Source organism: Pan paniscus, chromosome Y, assembly GCF_029289425.2.
Source record: "Pan paniscus chromosome Y, NHGRI_mPanPan1-v2.0_pri, whole genome shotgun sequence".
NCBI lineage: Eukaryota > Metazoa > Chordata > Mammalia > Primates > Hominidae > Pan > Pan paniscus.
Window position 1 is genome coordinate 39,002,913 of NC_073273.2, and position 17,261 is coordinate 39,020,173.

Consider the following 17,261-nt stretch of genomic DNA (forward strand, 5'->3'; position numbering starts at 1 on the left):
ATGGCTCACAGTTCTGCAATCTGTACAAGAAATACGGGACCAGCATCTGCTTCTGGTGAGGGCTTTGGAAGGGGAAGGGGAACTGGTACATAAAGAGATCATATGGCAAGAGAAGCAAAGAGAGGTGCCAGTACTTTCATATTCATATATATGTTTATCAAATCATCAGGCTGTACATCTTAAATGTATACAATTTGCACTATGAACTATACCTTAATATAAACATAAAAAATAAGCAACAAAAATTATTTTAAAATAGTAAAACAAGTTGTCCTGGGAAATCAGTTTTATCAGAATTACGAGAAAATAGAGAGTTGTAAATTTACCAGTATATATTCATGTACATCTTTATTCCTCTCTAAATCGTAATAAACACGAGTGACTATTTATAAGGGAAGGCAATATTTTAATCTTATGAGATTTTATAACACTTATGAATATATAAGATTATTTACATCTTATTACATTTTGCCAAGACTTCTGGACTGCTGATATCATTTAATGTCAACATAATTCTTTTGAAAAAAATACTGAATGGCTACCAATACCCCCAAAGAGAAACTGCAGCAGTTTCAGAAGGCACTTACTTAATCATTTCAAAAAGCTTTGGATCTGAGACTTTGATATTTCGTGCCATATTCCAGGAAAGATGCACCATGGGTACTGGTGACTTCACGCTTTTCAATTTGTTCCATTCGTACCGTTCCACTGCCAATTTATACTGGCAGGCTAGAAGGAAAAAAGCAACAGTCATAAAGTAACCCAAAGTAATAGAACACATGAAAATAACCATCATTTATCACCTCTGAGGTGACAACTGCAATACCAACTCTGAAAACCTTGAAACACCGTAAGACTATTATGTTTTGCGATAACTTTGGTTAAAAAAAAATCTAACGTAAAGAGCAGTCACAATATGCGAGACATTGTGCTAGGTTCTTTTAACATCTTATCTCATTTTATCCTTTCAAGGCCTTTATTTGGTAGAAGAAGAAAGTGGTTTGGTAGAAGGAAAAAGTGAAAACCTGAGAGAAAAACAAAAACAAACAAACAAACAAAAAAACAAAACTTGCCCAAAGTCATAAAGTTAGCAATGTAGAGACATGGTCTATTTCAGGTCTTTCTAGCTCTTAAGGCCAGATTATTTATTTATGTATATTAAATACTATGACATTTTAGGGCTGCACATATGATATATTACATAAACTGAAAATTCTAATGAACAACTACAATGCTTTACTCAATAAAGGGCTTCCTTTACAAAAACAAAATCTAGCACTCTAAAATATACAAAGTATATCTTACATTTCTGCAAAGAAAATAATTTATATTTTTAAAAAATCTGTGTTCTTGGGCTGGGCACAGTGGCTCACGCCTGTAATCTCAGCACTTTGGAAGGCCCAGGTGGGTGGACCATGAGTTCAGGAGATCAAGACAATCCTGGCTAACACGGTGAAACCCTGTCTCCACTAAAAATACAAAAAATTAGTTGGGTGTGGTGGCAGATGTCTGTAGTCCCAGCTACTCAGGAGGCTGAGGCAGGAGAATGGCATGAACCCGGGAGGCGGAGCTTGCAGTGAGCCGAGATTGCACCACTGCACTCTAGCCTGGGTGACAGAGTGAGACTCCATCTCAAAAAAAAAAAAAAAAAAGAAAAAAGAAAAAATTACCAAAAAAAAAAAAGTGTTCTTGGATTGCCATTTTTGAGCTGAATTTAATTTCTGTATTAAAAATTGGTATTTTTTTCCTACAAGAGATACTATTTCTATTTTCAGTGAGTTATTTTCTACTAGTAAAATAATACCTACTAGGTAATCCTTTACAATATAAACCTTGTTGGTGTTATTATTCAGAATACCTGTAAGTGGACCAACATTCCAGGCAATGTTATTGCACCAGCCAACAGCTTGAACCCAATGCACAGTGCCTGCATTTATCCAGACCAAATCTCCAGGTCGCTGAATAAATCTATACACAGGGACATTTGCTTCATAAAGATCTTCAAGGTTGGGCCACCAAGAACTCATTAAAAAATTCAAATTATTTCTGAAAAAGAAAATAATGAAAATCAAGTTGAAAGGTGTTTTATTTCTGAAAAAGAAAATAATGAAAAATCAACTTGAAAATTAAGTTAAAAAAAGATTTAACAAGAGTTAAAAAAAATGCTTTAAGTTTTTATTCCATTAATACTTTGTATCACAGGGCTAGGTGTGGTGGCTCACACATGTAATCCCAGCACTTTGGGAGGCTGTGGCAGGCAGATCACTTGAGGTCAGAAGTTCGAAACCAGCCTGGCCAATACAATGAAACCCTGTCTCTACTATACAAAAAAAAAAAAAAAAAGCCAAACACTGTGGCACATGCCTGTAATCCCAGATACTCGTGAGGGTGAGGCACGAGAATTACTTCAACCCGGGAGGAGGAGGTTGCAGTGAGCCAAGATTGCACCATTGCACTCCCGCCTAGGCAACACAGAGAGACTCTACCACAAACAAAACAAAAAACAAACAAATTAAAAAAGACTTTGCATCACAAAAGCATTGCAACATGAATTGCCTCTTTCATTTCCGGTTGAAGACTTGGGCTAGGGTCCTGAGAAAAATTAATTGCAGGTGAATAGTGATAGACTTATCCAAAGATCAACTAGTATCAGCTTAAACTTACTGTTCAAAAGTCTACAAATTAATATTTAAATTTCTAATTACAGTTAAACATACTGATTTTTAATTTTTTCAATAAGAAATATTTTGACTCATCTTTTTTTTTTTAACTAAAAAAACCCCTTAATACTCTGAGATCTCTAAAAAGGAAAACTCTAGTTAGAAATCACATGAAGTCATTTAAAATCTTAATCATAATTACTGTGGCAGATATAAGAACCAGGACCTTCTCTCAATTCCTGAGTTAGGGGTGAGAAGGAGAGCAGAAATCATCCTCTACTGCTGTTCTGAATCCTAGGCAGGAAAGGGGAGTAAGGACAGAATGTCTATTTGCATATGCTTTTTGGAATTAGTTGACTTAAGGCAGCTGAAAAAACTACCAGAAGAAGCCATATACACATATACAAACCACCACTGGCACCAATACAAACAGACAAAATTATGAAGTTTTAATATAAAAGTCTCATTTTTTTGTTATTCTCCTTCACCAGATTTTCCGTATTGTTGCCCAGGTGTGGTGGCTCACACCTGTAATACCAGCACTTTGGGAAGCCCAGGAGGGAGGATCAGTTGAGGTCAGGAGTTCAAGACCAGCCTAGGAGGCCCAGGAGGGAGGATCAGTTGAGGTCAGGAGTTCAAGACCAGCCTAGCCAACATGGTGAAACCCCAGCTCTACTAAAAATACAAAAATTAGCCGGGGGCTTGGGGCAGGGGGCGGGGTGTGCGGTGCTGCATGCCTATAATCCCAGCTACTCAGGAGGGTGAGCAGGAGAATTTCTTGCACTTGGGAGTCGGACGTTGCAGTGAGCTGAGATCGTGCCACTGCACTCCAGCCTGGAAGACAGAGCAAAACTCTGTATCAAAAAAAAAATTTTGTTTTTTTCAATATTGTGATGTACTGCACAGTAACTACATTGTTTTCTATTAAGAATTTAGTAAAATATTTCAAATTAAGTTTTCTCAAGAGGAAGAAATTCACATAGTTGAAAATGTTTCAGATTTAAGAACTGATTTTGCTTTGTTTCTATATTTTATCTTTAAAAAATGATAACAATCTGGAGTTGTCTATATGAAATCTTACTCCGTTTCATTTTATTCTCCTAAAATTGCTTTTGACTTTAGCAGAGGTTAGCAATTCAAGGAATAAAAAATTACACGTTTTCCATAACTTTTTTTTTTTTTTTTTTTTATGTGGAGACAGAGTCTTGCCCTTTTGTTCAGGCCAGAGTGCAATGGTGCAATTTCAGCTCACTGCAACCTCTGCTTCCCGGTTCCAGCAATTCTTCTGCCTCAGCCTCCCAAATAGCTGGGACTACAGGTACACATGACCATGACCTGCTATTTTTGCATTTTTGTGGAGATAGGGTTTCACCATGTTGACCAGGCTGGTCTTGAACTCCTGACCTCAAATGATCAGCCCTCCTTGGCCTTCCAAAGTGCTGGGATTACAGGCATGAGCCACTGTGCCCAGCCCGTTTCCCATAAACTTTAAAAAGCTTGCCAGTAAACGGGAAGCAAAATGAAAAAAGAAAGGAAAAGGAAAAAATTATAAGCATAGCACAAGTCTTACCTTATCTTACTCGTATACTACCAATATAAAATTAGAAAAAATTTTGTATTAAAAAAAAAAGCAGCAAAGCCAATAAAGGCAGACAGTATCTTTTTCAAAAGTTCAAAACAACGGTTAATTATATATAGGGTGATACTTTATACAAAATAAAATTACAAGGAAACTGCAAAGAGGACTGCAAAGTTTTTGAATCTTAGGATAAATGAATCATTTTAACTTCATATTTTTATTATTTCCAATATTTAACTTTTTAGATATCACATTTTTTTCCCCAACAATCATTAACCTAAGGTCACTTCTCTGTTCAGAAAGGAAAAAAGCTAAATCCTGGAAAAAATGCCAGTTCCCACTCAGGAAAAATGAACAAAAGTCATTATATTTAAATGTAATAAGAACTGCAATATACATCCTCACAGTTTTAAGAAAAAAATTCTTTATGTAGCACGATAGGGATTCCCCTGTATAGATTTCTTTTTCCCTTGTTTGCCCCTGCTGTTTCTGTGTATTTGGAGTTTCCTGGGTTCAGAACAAAGAGTTCAGATGAAAGTGTTACTGATAAGTTTTAAATGTTAAAAAATTCCATCTTTGCTATGCTGAGGAAACCTTTTGCATTAGACAAAAAAGACAATAAAAAGGGATTATTTCTTGCCAGTAGGTAAGAAAATTAACCTTATGTTTTTAATAAGATGAACTTTTTACCAAATAAAATGTGAAGACATTCCAAAAGGTTAAAGTAGAAATTACTTTGTGAAACATGCATACTGATTATAATGTAAACCTCATATATAATTCTCTAAGAATTCTATTTTTTTACAGTATGTTTTAGTATGTAATACAGTTTCAGTTATGTCTGTATTTTTCCACTGATATCTTTACCAACTCTAAAAAACAAATTCTGTGATTCCTTTGTTATTGATATTTTTAGCCCAAATTACAAAGATACACAAAATTGAGTTACTAAGCTCTAAGGGTGCCTTATTTTATAATTCCCCATAATTTCTAAAAACAATTGTAAGTAAAATTTTTCTTTAAGGCACACTTGTCAAATCTGGAAAAATGCATAAATTTTTTACATTAACATAAAAAAACAATTTACTCTCTTATCAATTCACACCTATTACCACGGCAGAGACTAGTTCATGGCATCTTTCTGTTTGCTTCTTTGTTTTGAGACAGGGTCTCACTCTTGTCACCTACGACAGAATGCCGTAGCATGATTATGGCTCACTGCAGCCTCAACCTCCGAGGCTCATCTCAGTATCCTGAGTATGAAGAACTGTAAGTGCAGGCTAATTGTTGTGGTTTTGCCACGTTGCTTAGGCTGGTCTCAAACTCCTAGGCTCAAGACATCCATCTGCCTCAGCATCTCCAAGTGCTGAGATTGCAGGCATAAGACACTGTGCTTAGCATGACATCTTTTCATTAAGTATTTAGATAACATAAAAGATTTAAAATCAAATCATTTTAAAAAAATTCTGCTGAGCAGTAAGTAAAAACTGATAGTTTCATGAAGAAACTCAGCTTTGCACTTTGTCCTTTATGCCTATTTTCTCATAGTTACTTAAATGAAAGTTTAGTTCAGAAACCTACTTTTCACAGAAGTCATTCAGAACACCCCAATAATCTTCAGGTACAACAAACCATTCACAATCTCCTGGACCAATATTTATGTTAACAGAGCAGAAGTTGTTATTTTCTTGGTGACCTGAAAAGTAAAAGAAAATGTAAGTCACAATTGTAGCATAAATTAAATGGAGAAATGTGCCTTTAAATTACTGGATAGTTTTGAGGACTGAGTGAAAAATACATGCTTAGAACTTTGAACAAAACATAATATGCAATACATATTAGCTATAGTCATTACTAGTTCCTTCTCTATAAACGACTTCTCAATTCTCGCAAATAGTAGCAGAAACCTTATTAAGAAAAGAAAGGTATAGTGTTCAAAATGTAACCTGTCTCCTACCACTCTTAGCTCCTACCACATGTCAAATGTTAGCATATAATGTAAAGAATCATAACTCTTCCACAATGAGTAGGTGGATGGCACTGCCCATGGCAAGGGCTTTAAAAATAAAAATTAGAAATACTAGGACACCACAGGCGCCTACCCATGGTGAAAGAGTTAGAAACATTTACATTACATACCATATATATAATCTTAGCTTATGATCTATCAGCAATCCCAATATTTTAGAACACATTAAAGATCATATCAGAATATGAAGTGTATTATAGCAGGCATCATTTATATTAATGTAATACTGGAATAAAATCTACCTATACAGAAATTCACAACAATGTTTCTTTAAATTATATCTGGCAAACAAAAACATACTACATTTCTTCTAAGGAATTCCTTAACAGTTCCACAGGATACTGTTGAAGTACTAATGTTATACAAAGAAACAAAAAAACCCAAACACTTGAGAGACAAAATGACAAGGAGATAATCTATTAAAAGTTTGGTTATTCCCCTGCTAGATTTTAAAAGAAAAATGACATTTTTCATTTCATGCAATTTATTTCATTTTCACTGTGAAAATGTAAGGTGTTTCAATATCTATGTTCATTTGTATTGTATTATTCATTGGCAGACTTGTGAAAAATATCTTATCATATGCCAGTCTCATCAACCTGTTGAACATAAGTTCCATGAATTTTGTCAGAAACAGAGATTGAATATCCTCACTTGTCTAAAAAAAGCAGGTCAATGATTTAGAAATGATGAAGCTGTATTGCTATTTTTAGAGCTCTGAGTTGAGGTGGAAATTTTTCTGAAGAAGTACCACCTTCTGCCACTGTTATTGACCACTTACTGGCCATGGAAATTTTGCTGCAGGCTTCAAAACATTTCTTGATAAGTTCAATCTAAAAATTACAAAGCAAAGAGAACTTACCTGTGAAACTTTTAGGATAATAAATCATTCTGAAGACAAAAGAAATTTTTTGAATTGCAAATAGTATCAAGCTGCTTTTATATGCTACTTCTTAAGCTACTAAAAACAAGTAAGAAGCTACATCTCCAGTACCATACACATTTGCAAATATATACTTCAAGTTCAAAATATAATTACAGCAGCATTTTCCAAATCTCAACAAAAGTGCAGGAAAATGTGCATATTTCAAAAGCCATTTGTACTACTGTGAGGTTTTCCAACTAAAGGTGCAACTGACCTTCAATTGGAAAAAATTAATCTGTAATGTAATGAAACCCAAAAAGAAAATAACCCAAAAGGAAAAAAAATCTAACTCTATAAGTGCCTTTAAGACAATTAATATACACAAGAAAATATGCTCAAAGTTTGACAGCAGTACATGGCAGTATTGATCCTCTTGAAAAGACATTTTTGAAGATCTCACTACCACAGAACAACTTTAACAGATGTACATTTGTAGTTAATCCTGATGACACAAGAACACAGTATTTGAGCCCCAATGAAGTGGAGTATTATTTCCTCCAAAATAATTCCATTCTTTTAACTAGTAAACAAAAAAAATGCATTCATTATTTATTATGATTTTCATCAATAAAAATCCATAAAAAATAGTTTTTTTTTAATAGAATACCTACAAAATATCGGCAATTGAACCTCTCGGCTTGCATAGTTTAAAATATTTAGTATCTAGCCCTTTAAAGAAATGTTTGTAAATAAATGACGCATGAAAAAAAAAAGAAATGTTTGCTTAAAATTAGACAGTTTTTGGATTACATTTTCTAAAAAAAAAAAAAGCGCATCACATTTTCAGTATTGTCAATGAAATTTTTATTATACATAACTTCAGTAAACTGGTTCATAATACATTGTTCTCACTGTAATTGTGGTGAAAACCTCTGAAAAACATTGTTAACCTGTTGTCATTCCTACAACTCAGAAACTTAGAGTCCCTTTCCCAGTTTACATTTTTCCGATTGTTTTTTCATATAAAAATGATGGAAAAACAATACCCTGAGCTCAACTTTAAGAGTAATATGAACATTTTCACCTATAATAAAGAATTTTAAAATCTTTTTGGCTTTAGAAGTATAAATGACAATGTGCTCTCTACGCCTGCTCCGCATGATAAACTCAATTTTTTCAATCATATAAGATATGTTAGTCATTAAAATCACCTGGTGTCCGACTCCCTGGAACTTTCATATACAGTTGTACTGTATTCATGCCTAGAATGGTATGCCCAACATGGCTTAGAAGATTTCCTGCTGACACCACACGCGCAAAAGCAGGAAGTTTAGTCAGTTCATGTAACTGCAACTTCCACCTGCAATAAATTAACAGATTAAGAGTAAAAACTCATAAGAATCACCACATCCTCAAAAACCCTGTGATTCAATCAGAAAAATACTTAAATCAATAAATATTTTACCTGTATAGTCAGTAGAACTAAAGCGTTTAACTTATTCCAAAAATAAGTCTTAACACAAACACAGATTACTGAAAAAAAAATCATAAATTGTATAACCTACTAAATAAAAGAAACAATTTACTTTCTATTTATAAAGTTGTATTAATAGAGAGGGTACTTTGGTTTTCTTAAGAAGAATAACATTCTAATTGTAAAACTTTGTCAAAATAATTTCAGAATTTTAGGGTTATTAGGTAAAACTAACATGTCAACATAAAAAAACAAGAAACAAAGAGAGAGAGATAATTAGGAATAGAAAAAAAAAAAACAGAAAGCTAGACAATTCCCAATTCTGCAATACCCTCATTGATTCAGTTCATGGAAACAGCACTAGGGCAGCGAGACTTACTTTTTGTTATCAGAGAGGTCAATGTTGGTCCCAAATTTTATGGTTTTAAAAGGTCCTTTCCTTCTCCTTCCAGAACTTAAAAAAAGAGAGAATATGAAATCCATGTATTTTAGACAGAAATGTTGAGTGGGTGCTAAAAGTTACTTACTTCTCTGAAGATGTGGATTCGTTATCTGAATGATCTTTGTGTTGTGTTCTTTTCTCATTTTCTTCCTTCAGGTTAAGAAAAAAATATTCATACTTAGTATCCTCTAACAGGCTATCACTTCTATTATACAAATTATACTCATCTACACGAGCAGTATTGACTATTTTTGAGAAATAAGTTTCTACAGGCACATTTCACAGAAAATATCCTCTATAATCACATTAAATTAAGTCACAGGAAAAGTCAAAGTCCAGTTCACGGTACTCAACATCCTCCATCATCTACAAAATTAATATGAAATTCAGGTATTATACTAATTTATAAGAAAAGCATGTATTCATTCATATTTTACTTTGGACCAAGGAATTTTCTAAATGGTAAATTAATTTCATTTAAAATGATATCAAGAGAATAGGAGAGAGAACTAAAAATGAAAACAAGGACAACATATAAAAGCTTACTAATTATATATTAAAACAAAAAAAGATGTAAGAAAGCACCTAAGAAGACAGAATTCTTCCTTTTTTTTGAGCCGGAGCCTCACTCTGTTGCCTAGGCTGGAGTGCAGTGGCGTAATCTCAGCTCACTGCAACCTCTGCCTCCTGGGTTCGAGGAAGTTTCCTGCCTCAGCCTCCCTCCGATGCCTCAGCCTCCCTCCAATTCTCTTTTGTAATAAAGAAAAAGCGTTGTTTTGTTTTTCCCTGTAGACACTGTTTTATGAGAAAGAATCTGTAGATTCTTATACTTGGGCCAAAGACAAGATAATGAAGAAAAACCTGAAGCCAAAAGTACTGAGGGGTATAACTACTAATGTTAATTATAAGTGCCAAGTAGCAAAGCAATGGCACATATTCTAAACTGGCAGAAATACATTTGCATCCACATGCAAATATGTACAGAGTGAGCAATGTTAAGATCCTCTATCTCTGATTATAGTATCATATTTAGTTACCCTGGCTTTCTCTGTGGGTGAATCACATTAACAAAACTAAGGGCATATGGACGAAGTTCTTCACAGGCTAAATTTTCAATGCAAAGAGTTCTATATAAATAATAAAACATTTTCACATTTTTATTTAACATTGGTAATAAAAAAATTAAATGCTGAACTTAAAATGTTTGTTATTCTCTCCAGAAATATTTCAAGAATATGCAATGAGAAAATGTTTCTGGGAGGACTGGAAATCCACATGTAAAAGAATGAAGTTGGACCTCTACCTCATCATGTACAGAAAAATTAACTCGAAATGAATGTGAGACCTAAATATAAGATATCACACAAAACTCATGCAAAAAAAAAAATTAGTACATCTGTATGACTATGGGTTAGGCAATAGTTTCTTAGCAATGACAAAAACAAATGAAGTCCAAGAAATGCAAATAATTAAACTCTATCAAAATTAAAATTTTTGTACTTCAAAGGACACTAACAAAAAAAGTGAAAAGACGACTCACAGAAAAGAAAAAAGTATTGACACATTTAATACTTGAGAAGGAATTTTTAGCAAGAATAAGCATGCATATAATTTACGGTTCAATAATAAAAAGAAAAATAGCCAAATTAAAAAATGGGCAAAGGAAATAAACACGCATTTCACCAAAGAAAATATACCCATTAACAATACGTTAATGAAAAGATGCTTAACAAATAGCCATTTGGGAAAAGACAAAATGAAATATTACTTCAAAACTAATAGTATGGTTAGAATCAAAAGGAGATAGTATATAAGCATCAGAGAAGATGGAGAAATGGGAAACTTATAAATTAAGAATAAAAATGTAGGCCAGGCACAGTGGCTCATGCTTGTAATCCCAGCACTTTGGGAGGCTGAGGTAGGTGGATCACATGAGGCCAGGAATTCAAGACAAGCATGGTCAACATGATGAAACCCTGTCTCTGCTAAAAATACAAAAAACAATTAGTCAGGCATGATGGTGTGTGCCTAAAATTCCAGATACTTGGGAGACTAAGGCAGGAGAATTGATTGAACCCAGGAGGCAGAGGCTGCAGTGAGGTGAATTATCACCATTGCACTCCAACCTGATGACTCAGTGAGACTGTCTCAAAAAAAAAAAAAAAAAGGAAAATGTAAAATGATGTAGCCATTTGAAAATTAATCTGACAGTTCCTTAATAGAATAAACAATGAGGCCGGGTTCGGTGGCTTACACCTGTAATCCCAGCATTTTGGGAGGCCAAGCTGGATGAATTATTAGAGGTCAATAGTTTGAGACCAGCCTGGGCAACATGGTGAAATCTTTTCCCTACTAAGAACACAGGAATTAGCCACGCGTGGTGGTGCACACTTGTAGTCCCAGCTACTCAGGAAGCTGAGGCAGGAGAATTGCTTGAACTCAGGAAGTGGAGGTTACAGTGAGCCAAGATAGTACCGCTGCACTCCAGCCTGGGCAACAAAGTGAGACTGTCAATAAAAAACAAACAAAAACCCCCCAGAGTAAACAATGAGTTATTACACCACATAATCTAGCATCTATACAAGGGAAATGAGGGTATATGTTCCCACACAAATACTGTTTATAAGTATTCATAATAGCATTACTTGGAAAACCTACGAGGCAGAGCAGAAACAACCTAAATGTTCATAAACTGATGACAGAGTTCCTCCACCAAAAACGGTTTATACCCAGACAATGTAATATTGTCATTAAAAGAGAAGTGGTTTAGTGATACATGCTGCAAATGAATAGACCTTGAAAATCTTATGCTAAAAAATAAAAAAGAAACCAGTCAAAAAGACATGATATCATGCCATACACACACACACATTCAACACAGGCAAATCTACAGATATAAGCAGGCAGGTGGTTGCTTGAATTCTTGGAGTTGGGGGAAATGTGACTGTGGATGGGTATGGGCTTTCATTCGGGAATAAAAAAAATTTGTAAAATTTATTATGATAATGATTGCACACCTATGAGGTACACTAAAAACCACTGAACTGTATACTTTATATGTGTAAACTGTATATTATGTAAATTATATTGGTGAAGCAGTATAAAAAGAAATAAAGGACAGGTGACATGAGCCCAAATGGTCAACGAAGAAGCCCCAAGCCCTCACACTTCCCTATGTAAAAAAATTTAAAACTACCTAACGTAGGGGCTGGGTGTGGTGGCTCACGCCTGTAATCCCAGCACTTTGGGAGGCCGAGGCGGACAGATCTCGAGGTCAGGAGATCAACACCATCCTGGCTAACATGGTGAAACCCCGTCTCTACTAAAAATACAAAAAAGTTAGCCGGGTGTGGTGGCATGCACCTGTGGTCCCAGTTATTTGGGAGGCTGAGGCAGGAGAATGGCGTGAACCCGGGAGGCAGAGCTTGTAGTGAGCTGAGATCACGCCACTGCACTGCAGCCTGGGTGACAAAGCGAGACTGTGTCTCAAAAAAAAAAACCAAAAAAAAAAAAAAACCACAAAACTACCTAACATAACCTGATGGAATCTATGGAAAACAATCACAGATCTACAGCATCCAGGTAAACAACTTAGAAAAAGTCACACTCAAATCAGTGGGAAATACTATAGTGTTTTTTAGTTGTGCTTGCCTCACTCCATCAAAGGCCTGGTACAGTGTTGCTACAAAAGAGGTGTCAATTTCGTTCCTCATTTGTTCCCTCAAAAGAGAGAACCTTATCTGTAACATTCTAATTCATCTAAGGACTGTCTAAAATACTGGTCTCTGTTTTGCCTAATACTAATGCTTCTCAAAAACTTTTTAAAAATTCAATTTACTGACTGGGCGCAGTGGCTCACACCTATAATCCCAGCACTTTGGGAGGCCGAGACGGGCAGATCACGAGGTCAGGAGATCGAGACCATCCTGGCTAACACAGTGAAACCCCATCTCTACTAAAAACACAAAAAATTAGCCAGGAGTGGTGGTGGGCACCTATAGTCCCAGCTACTCGGGAGGCTGAGGCAGAAGAATCGCTGGAACCTGGGAGGCGGAGCTTGCAGTGAGCCGAGATCATGCCGCTGCACTCCAGCTTGGGTGACAGAGTGAGACTCCATCTCACCAAAAAAAAAAAAATATTCCATTTATCATGCTCTGAGCCTAGATTTATCATGAGACCCTGGACAAAGACACTGTAAGAACACAACAATGTATCTTATAAATAGTAATGCAAAAATAATAACGAAATATTAGTAAGATGAATTCAGAAACACGTTATAGAAAGTTTGTATGTAACGAACTAGTGGGTTTTCCTCCTGAAATTCTTGAATGATTAACAACATATTAAAATCAGTCAATTTAACACATATTAATAAAATGAAGAAAAAACTCACATGATCATCTCAACTGATAAGAAATACAATTTCACAAAATTCAATATCCTTATATATGATAAAAATATTCTACAAACTAGGCACAAATGGTAAGGTCTTCAACATAATAAAGGCCATATATGAAAAACAAATAACTTTGAACCTAGGAAGGACTGACAGCTTTTCTTCTAAGATCAAGACCAAGATAAGGACTTACAGTTTGGAAAACTAAATACTGTTTACATGTCAATATTACCAAAAGTGACCCACTGATTCAATGTAACCTCTATCAAAATACCAACAATAATTTTTGCAGGATTAAAAAATTCATCTTGGCTGGGCACAGTGGCTCACGCCTGTAATCTCAGCACTTTGGGAAGCCAAGGTGGGCAGATCACGAGGCCAGGAGATCCAGATCACCCTGGCTAACACGGTGAAATCCCGTCTCTACTAAAAATACAAAAATATTAGCTGGATGTGGTGGCACAGGCCTGTAATCCCAGCTACTCGGGAGGCTGAGGCAGGTGAATGGCATGAACCCAGGAGGCAGAGCTTGCAGTGAGCCGAGATCGCACCACTGTGCTCTAGCCTGGGCGACAGAGTGAGACTCCGTCTCAAAAAAAAAAAAATTAATCTTAAGGAAGTTCAATAGAAAAATGATCTTGAAAAACACTACTTGACTTAAAACCACACTATAAGGTTACATACAGTAACCAAAACAGTATGGTACTGCTGTTTTGACACATTGTCAGACCAACTGAGCAGAACAGAAAACACAGAAATAAAGCCACAGACCTACAACTGTTAATCTTCAACAACACCGATAAAAATGAGCAATGCAGAAAGGACTCCCTATTCAACTAACAGTGCTGGGTGGAATAACTGGCTAGCCACACACAGAGAATGAAACTGGATCCTTACCTTTCACCATATATAAAAATTAACTCAAGATGGACTAAATATTTAAATGTACGATGTCAAACTATAAAAAAAGAAAACCTAGAAAATACCCTTCTCAACACTGGTTTTGCGAAACAATGTTTAACTATGTCCCTAAATGCAATTGCAACAAAAATGAAAATTGATAAGTGGGACCCAATTCAGGTATGGAGCTTCAGCACAGCAAAATAAACAAACAAAAACTATCAACAGAGTAAACAGACAAGCTACAAAATGGGATAAATTATTGGTGAACTATGCATCTGACCAAGGTCTAATATCCAGAATCTACAAAGAACTTAACAAATCAACAAGCAAAAAACAAATGACCGCATTAAAAAACGGACAAAGGATATGAAAAGGGTATGTCTACTTAAAAGAGGACATATAATTTGTTTTCTGCTAGGAGAAAAAAAAAAAAAAAAAAACCATACAAGTGGCAGCCAAAAAAATGGGAAAAATGTGGCTGGGCATGGTGGCTCATGTAATTGCAGCACTTTGGGAGGCTGAGGCGGGTGGGTCATCTGGGGTTGGGAGTTTGAGACCACCCTGACCAATGTGGAGAAACCCTGTCTCTACTAAAAATACAAAATTAGCGGGGTGTGGTGGCACATGCCTGTAATACCAGCTACTTGGGAAGCTGAGGCAGAAGAATTGCTTGAACCTGGGAGGAGGTTGCAGTGAGCTGGAGATCGTGCAATTGCACTCCAGTCTGGGCAACAAGAATGAAAGTCCGTCTCAAAAAAAAAAAAAAAAGAAAAGAAAAGAAAAAAAGAGGAAAATGTTCAATCATCACTAATTATCAGAGAATTGCAAATCAAAATCGCAATGAGATACTATCTCACATTAGTCAGAATGACTACTATTAAAAATAGCCAAAAACAAAAACAAAAACAAAAAAACCCAACACATGCTGGCGAGGATGTGAAGAAAAGGGAAGGCTTATACACTGTTCATGGGTATATAAATTAGTTTAGCCACTGTGGAAAGCAGTTTAGAGAATTCTCGAAGAACCTAAAATAGAGCTACCATTTGACCCAGCAATCTCATTACTGGGTATCTACCCAGTGGAAAACAGAGCATTCTGCAAAAATAGACATGCACTCTTTTGTTCATCATCATTGCGCTATTCACAATAGCCAATGTGGCAAGCCAGGTCTCATTAACAGCTGAACAGGCAGGCCTCCATCACAACTGTTTCAGCACTGACTGAGTGGTTAATTTAAATGTTAAAAGCTGAAAGAGTCAGTGCCCTCACATAAAGGCTGGAATGTAACAAAAGTCCATCAAGAGTTTTGCCCAGGCCTTTTCTGGGCCTTGTAGATAACAAGATAACAAATTCTTAACAGATTCTGCTTAGGATTAAATGAGTTTTGATTGGGGATCTGAAGAAACTCCCCAGACCTACACAAACAAGTTTTATTGGTGGTCTAAAGAAACTCCCTAAACCTCCACGATTTAGCAGGAAACAGGATAAGGTCTTCAGCACCTGGACACATCTAGATTATGTAAATTTACTGAGGCTCCAGAGGAAGGTCTTCAAAACTCAGACCCCTCGGTTATAAATTAGAAGCTGTTGATCACTTATGAGTTTAGATGAATGCACACTACACATTGACATATAACTTAGAAAGTATAAGCTCTAGAATACTTTGTAATTTTCCTGGCTTTTTCCCTGTACCCGGTTACTTCAGAAATAAATGCTCTTCTTTCCCAGTTCATCTGCATCTCATTATTGGCCCATGAGAATAAGCAGCCCAATCATCGGTTTGGTCTGGGAACACAAAGACATAAAATCAACCTAGGTGCTCATCAATGTTGGATTGGATAAAGAAAATGTGGTGTATACAGACAATGGAACACTATGGAGTCAAAAAAAGAACAAAATGATGTCCTTTGCAGCAACATGGATGTAGCTGGTGGCCATAATTCTAAGCAAATTTACTCAGAAACAGAAGACCAAGTGTTGCAGTTTCTCCCTTATAAGTGGGAGCTAAACACTGAGTACATATGGACATAAATGTGAGCTAGATGTGAGAGGAAAGGAGGTGGGGCATGAGCTAAAAACTACTTATTGTGGGGTACTATGTTCACTTCCTGGGAGTATTAAACCCAAGTGACAAATCTGCACATAAACCCTCTGTCTTTAAAATAGAAGTTGTATTTTACAAATAAAGAAAGGGCCAGGCGTGGGTGGATCACGAAGTCAGGAGATTGAGACCATACTGGCTAACACGGTTAAACCCCGTCTCTACTAAAAATACAAAAAATTAGCTGGACGTGGTGGCGGGCACCTGTAGTCCCAGCTACTCAGGAGGCTGAGGCAGGAGAATGGCCTGAACCCAGGAGGTGGAGCTTGCAGTGAGCCGAGATCGCGCCACTGCACTCCAGCCGGGGTGACAGAGCAAGACTCTATCTCAAGAAAGAAAAATGAACAGAAACGAACACTTCTTAATTTCAAAATTTACTATAATACTATAGCAATCATAATAGTGTAGTAGGAGCATAAAGACAGACATACGGACCAATAAAAGAGAACACAGAATCAAGACAAAAACTCTTGTGTGATTTCTGATGAGACTGCCAAGACCATTGAGCAGCAGAAAGGTCAGTCTTCTGAACAAATGGGATTGGAAAAACGAGATATTTACATGCAAAAAACCAAAGTTGGTTCTTGGTATCTTGGATCACAAACAAAATTAACTTGAAATAGATCAGAGACTCAAACATAAGAGCTAAAACTATAAAATTGTGAGAACAAGTGAAAATGCTGTGACATGGTATTTGGCCATGATTTCTTAAACTTCAAAAGAATGTGTCAACAAAGTAAGTAAATAAACTGGACTTCACAAAAATTAAAAATTTATCAAATGACACTATTACCAAAACAGCAAAATTACA

The 17,261-nt window shown here is 35.9% G+C and overlaps 1 protein-coding gene across 18 annotated transcripts in view; it reads right to left on the reverse strand.

Annotated features, from left to right (window-relative positions):
• UTY (ubiquitously transcribed tetratricopeptide repeat containing, Y-linked) overlaps positions 1-17,261 on the reverse strand; it is a 254,423-nt gene that overhangs the window by 66,032 nt on the left and 171,130 nt on the right. For all 18 annotated transcript variants that reach the window (XM_063602062.1, XM_063602063.1, XM_063602064.1 and 15 more), the window contains 6 exons: positions 9,135-9,199; positions 8,987-9,061; positions 8,345-8,493; positions 5,821-5,935; positions 1,859-2,046; positions 588-729 (listed from right to left, as the gene is read on the reverse strand). In XM_063602062.1, the coding sequence (XP_063458132.1) occupies positions 588-729; positions 1,859-2,046; positions 5,821-5,935; positions 8,345-8,493; positions 8,987-9,061; positions 9,135-9,199 (734 nt within the window). The remainder of the gene's footprint in view (positions 1-587; positions 730-1,858; positions 2,047-5,820; positions 5,936-8,344; positions 8,494-8,986; positions 9,062-9,134; positions 9,200-17,261) is intronic.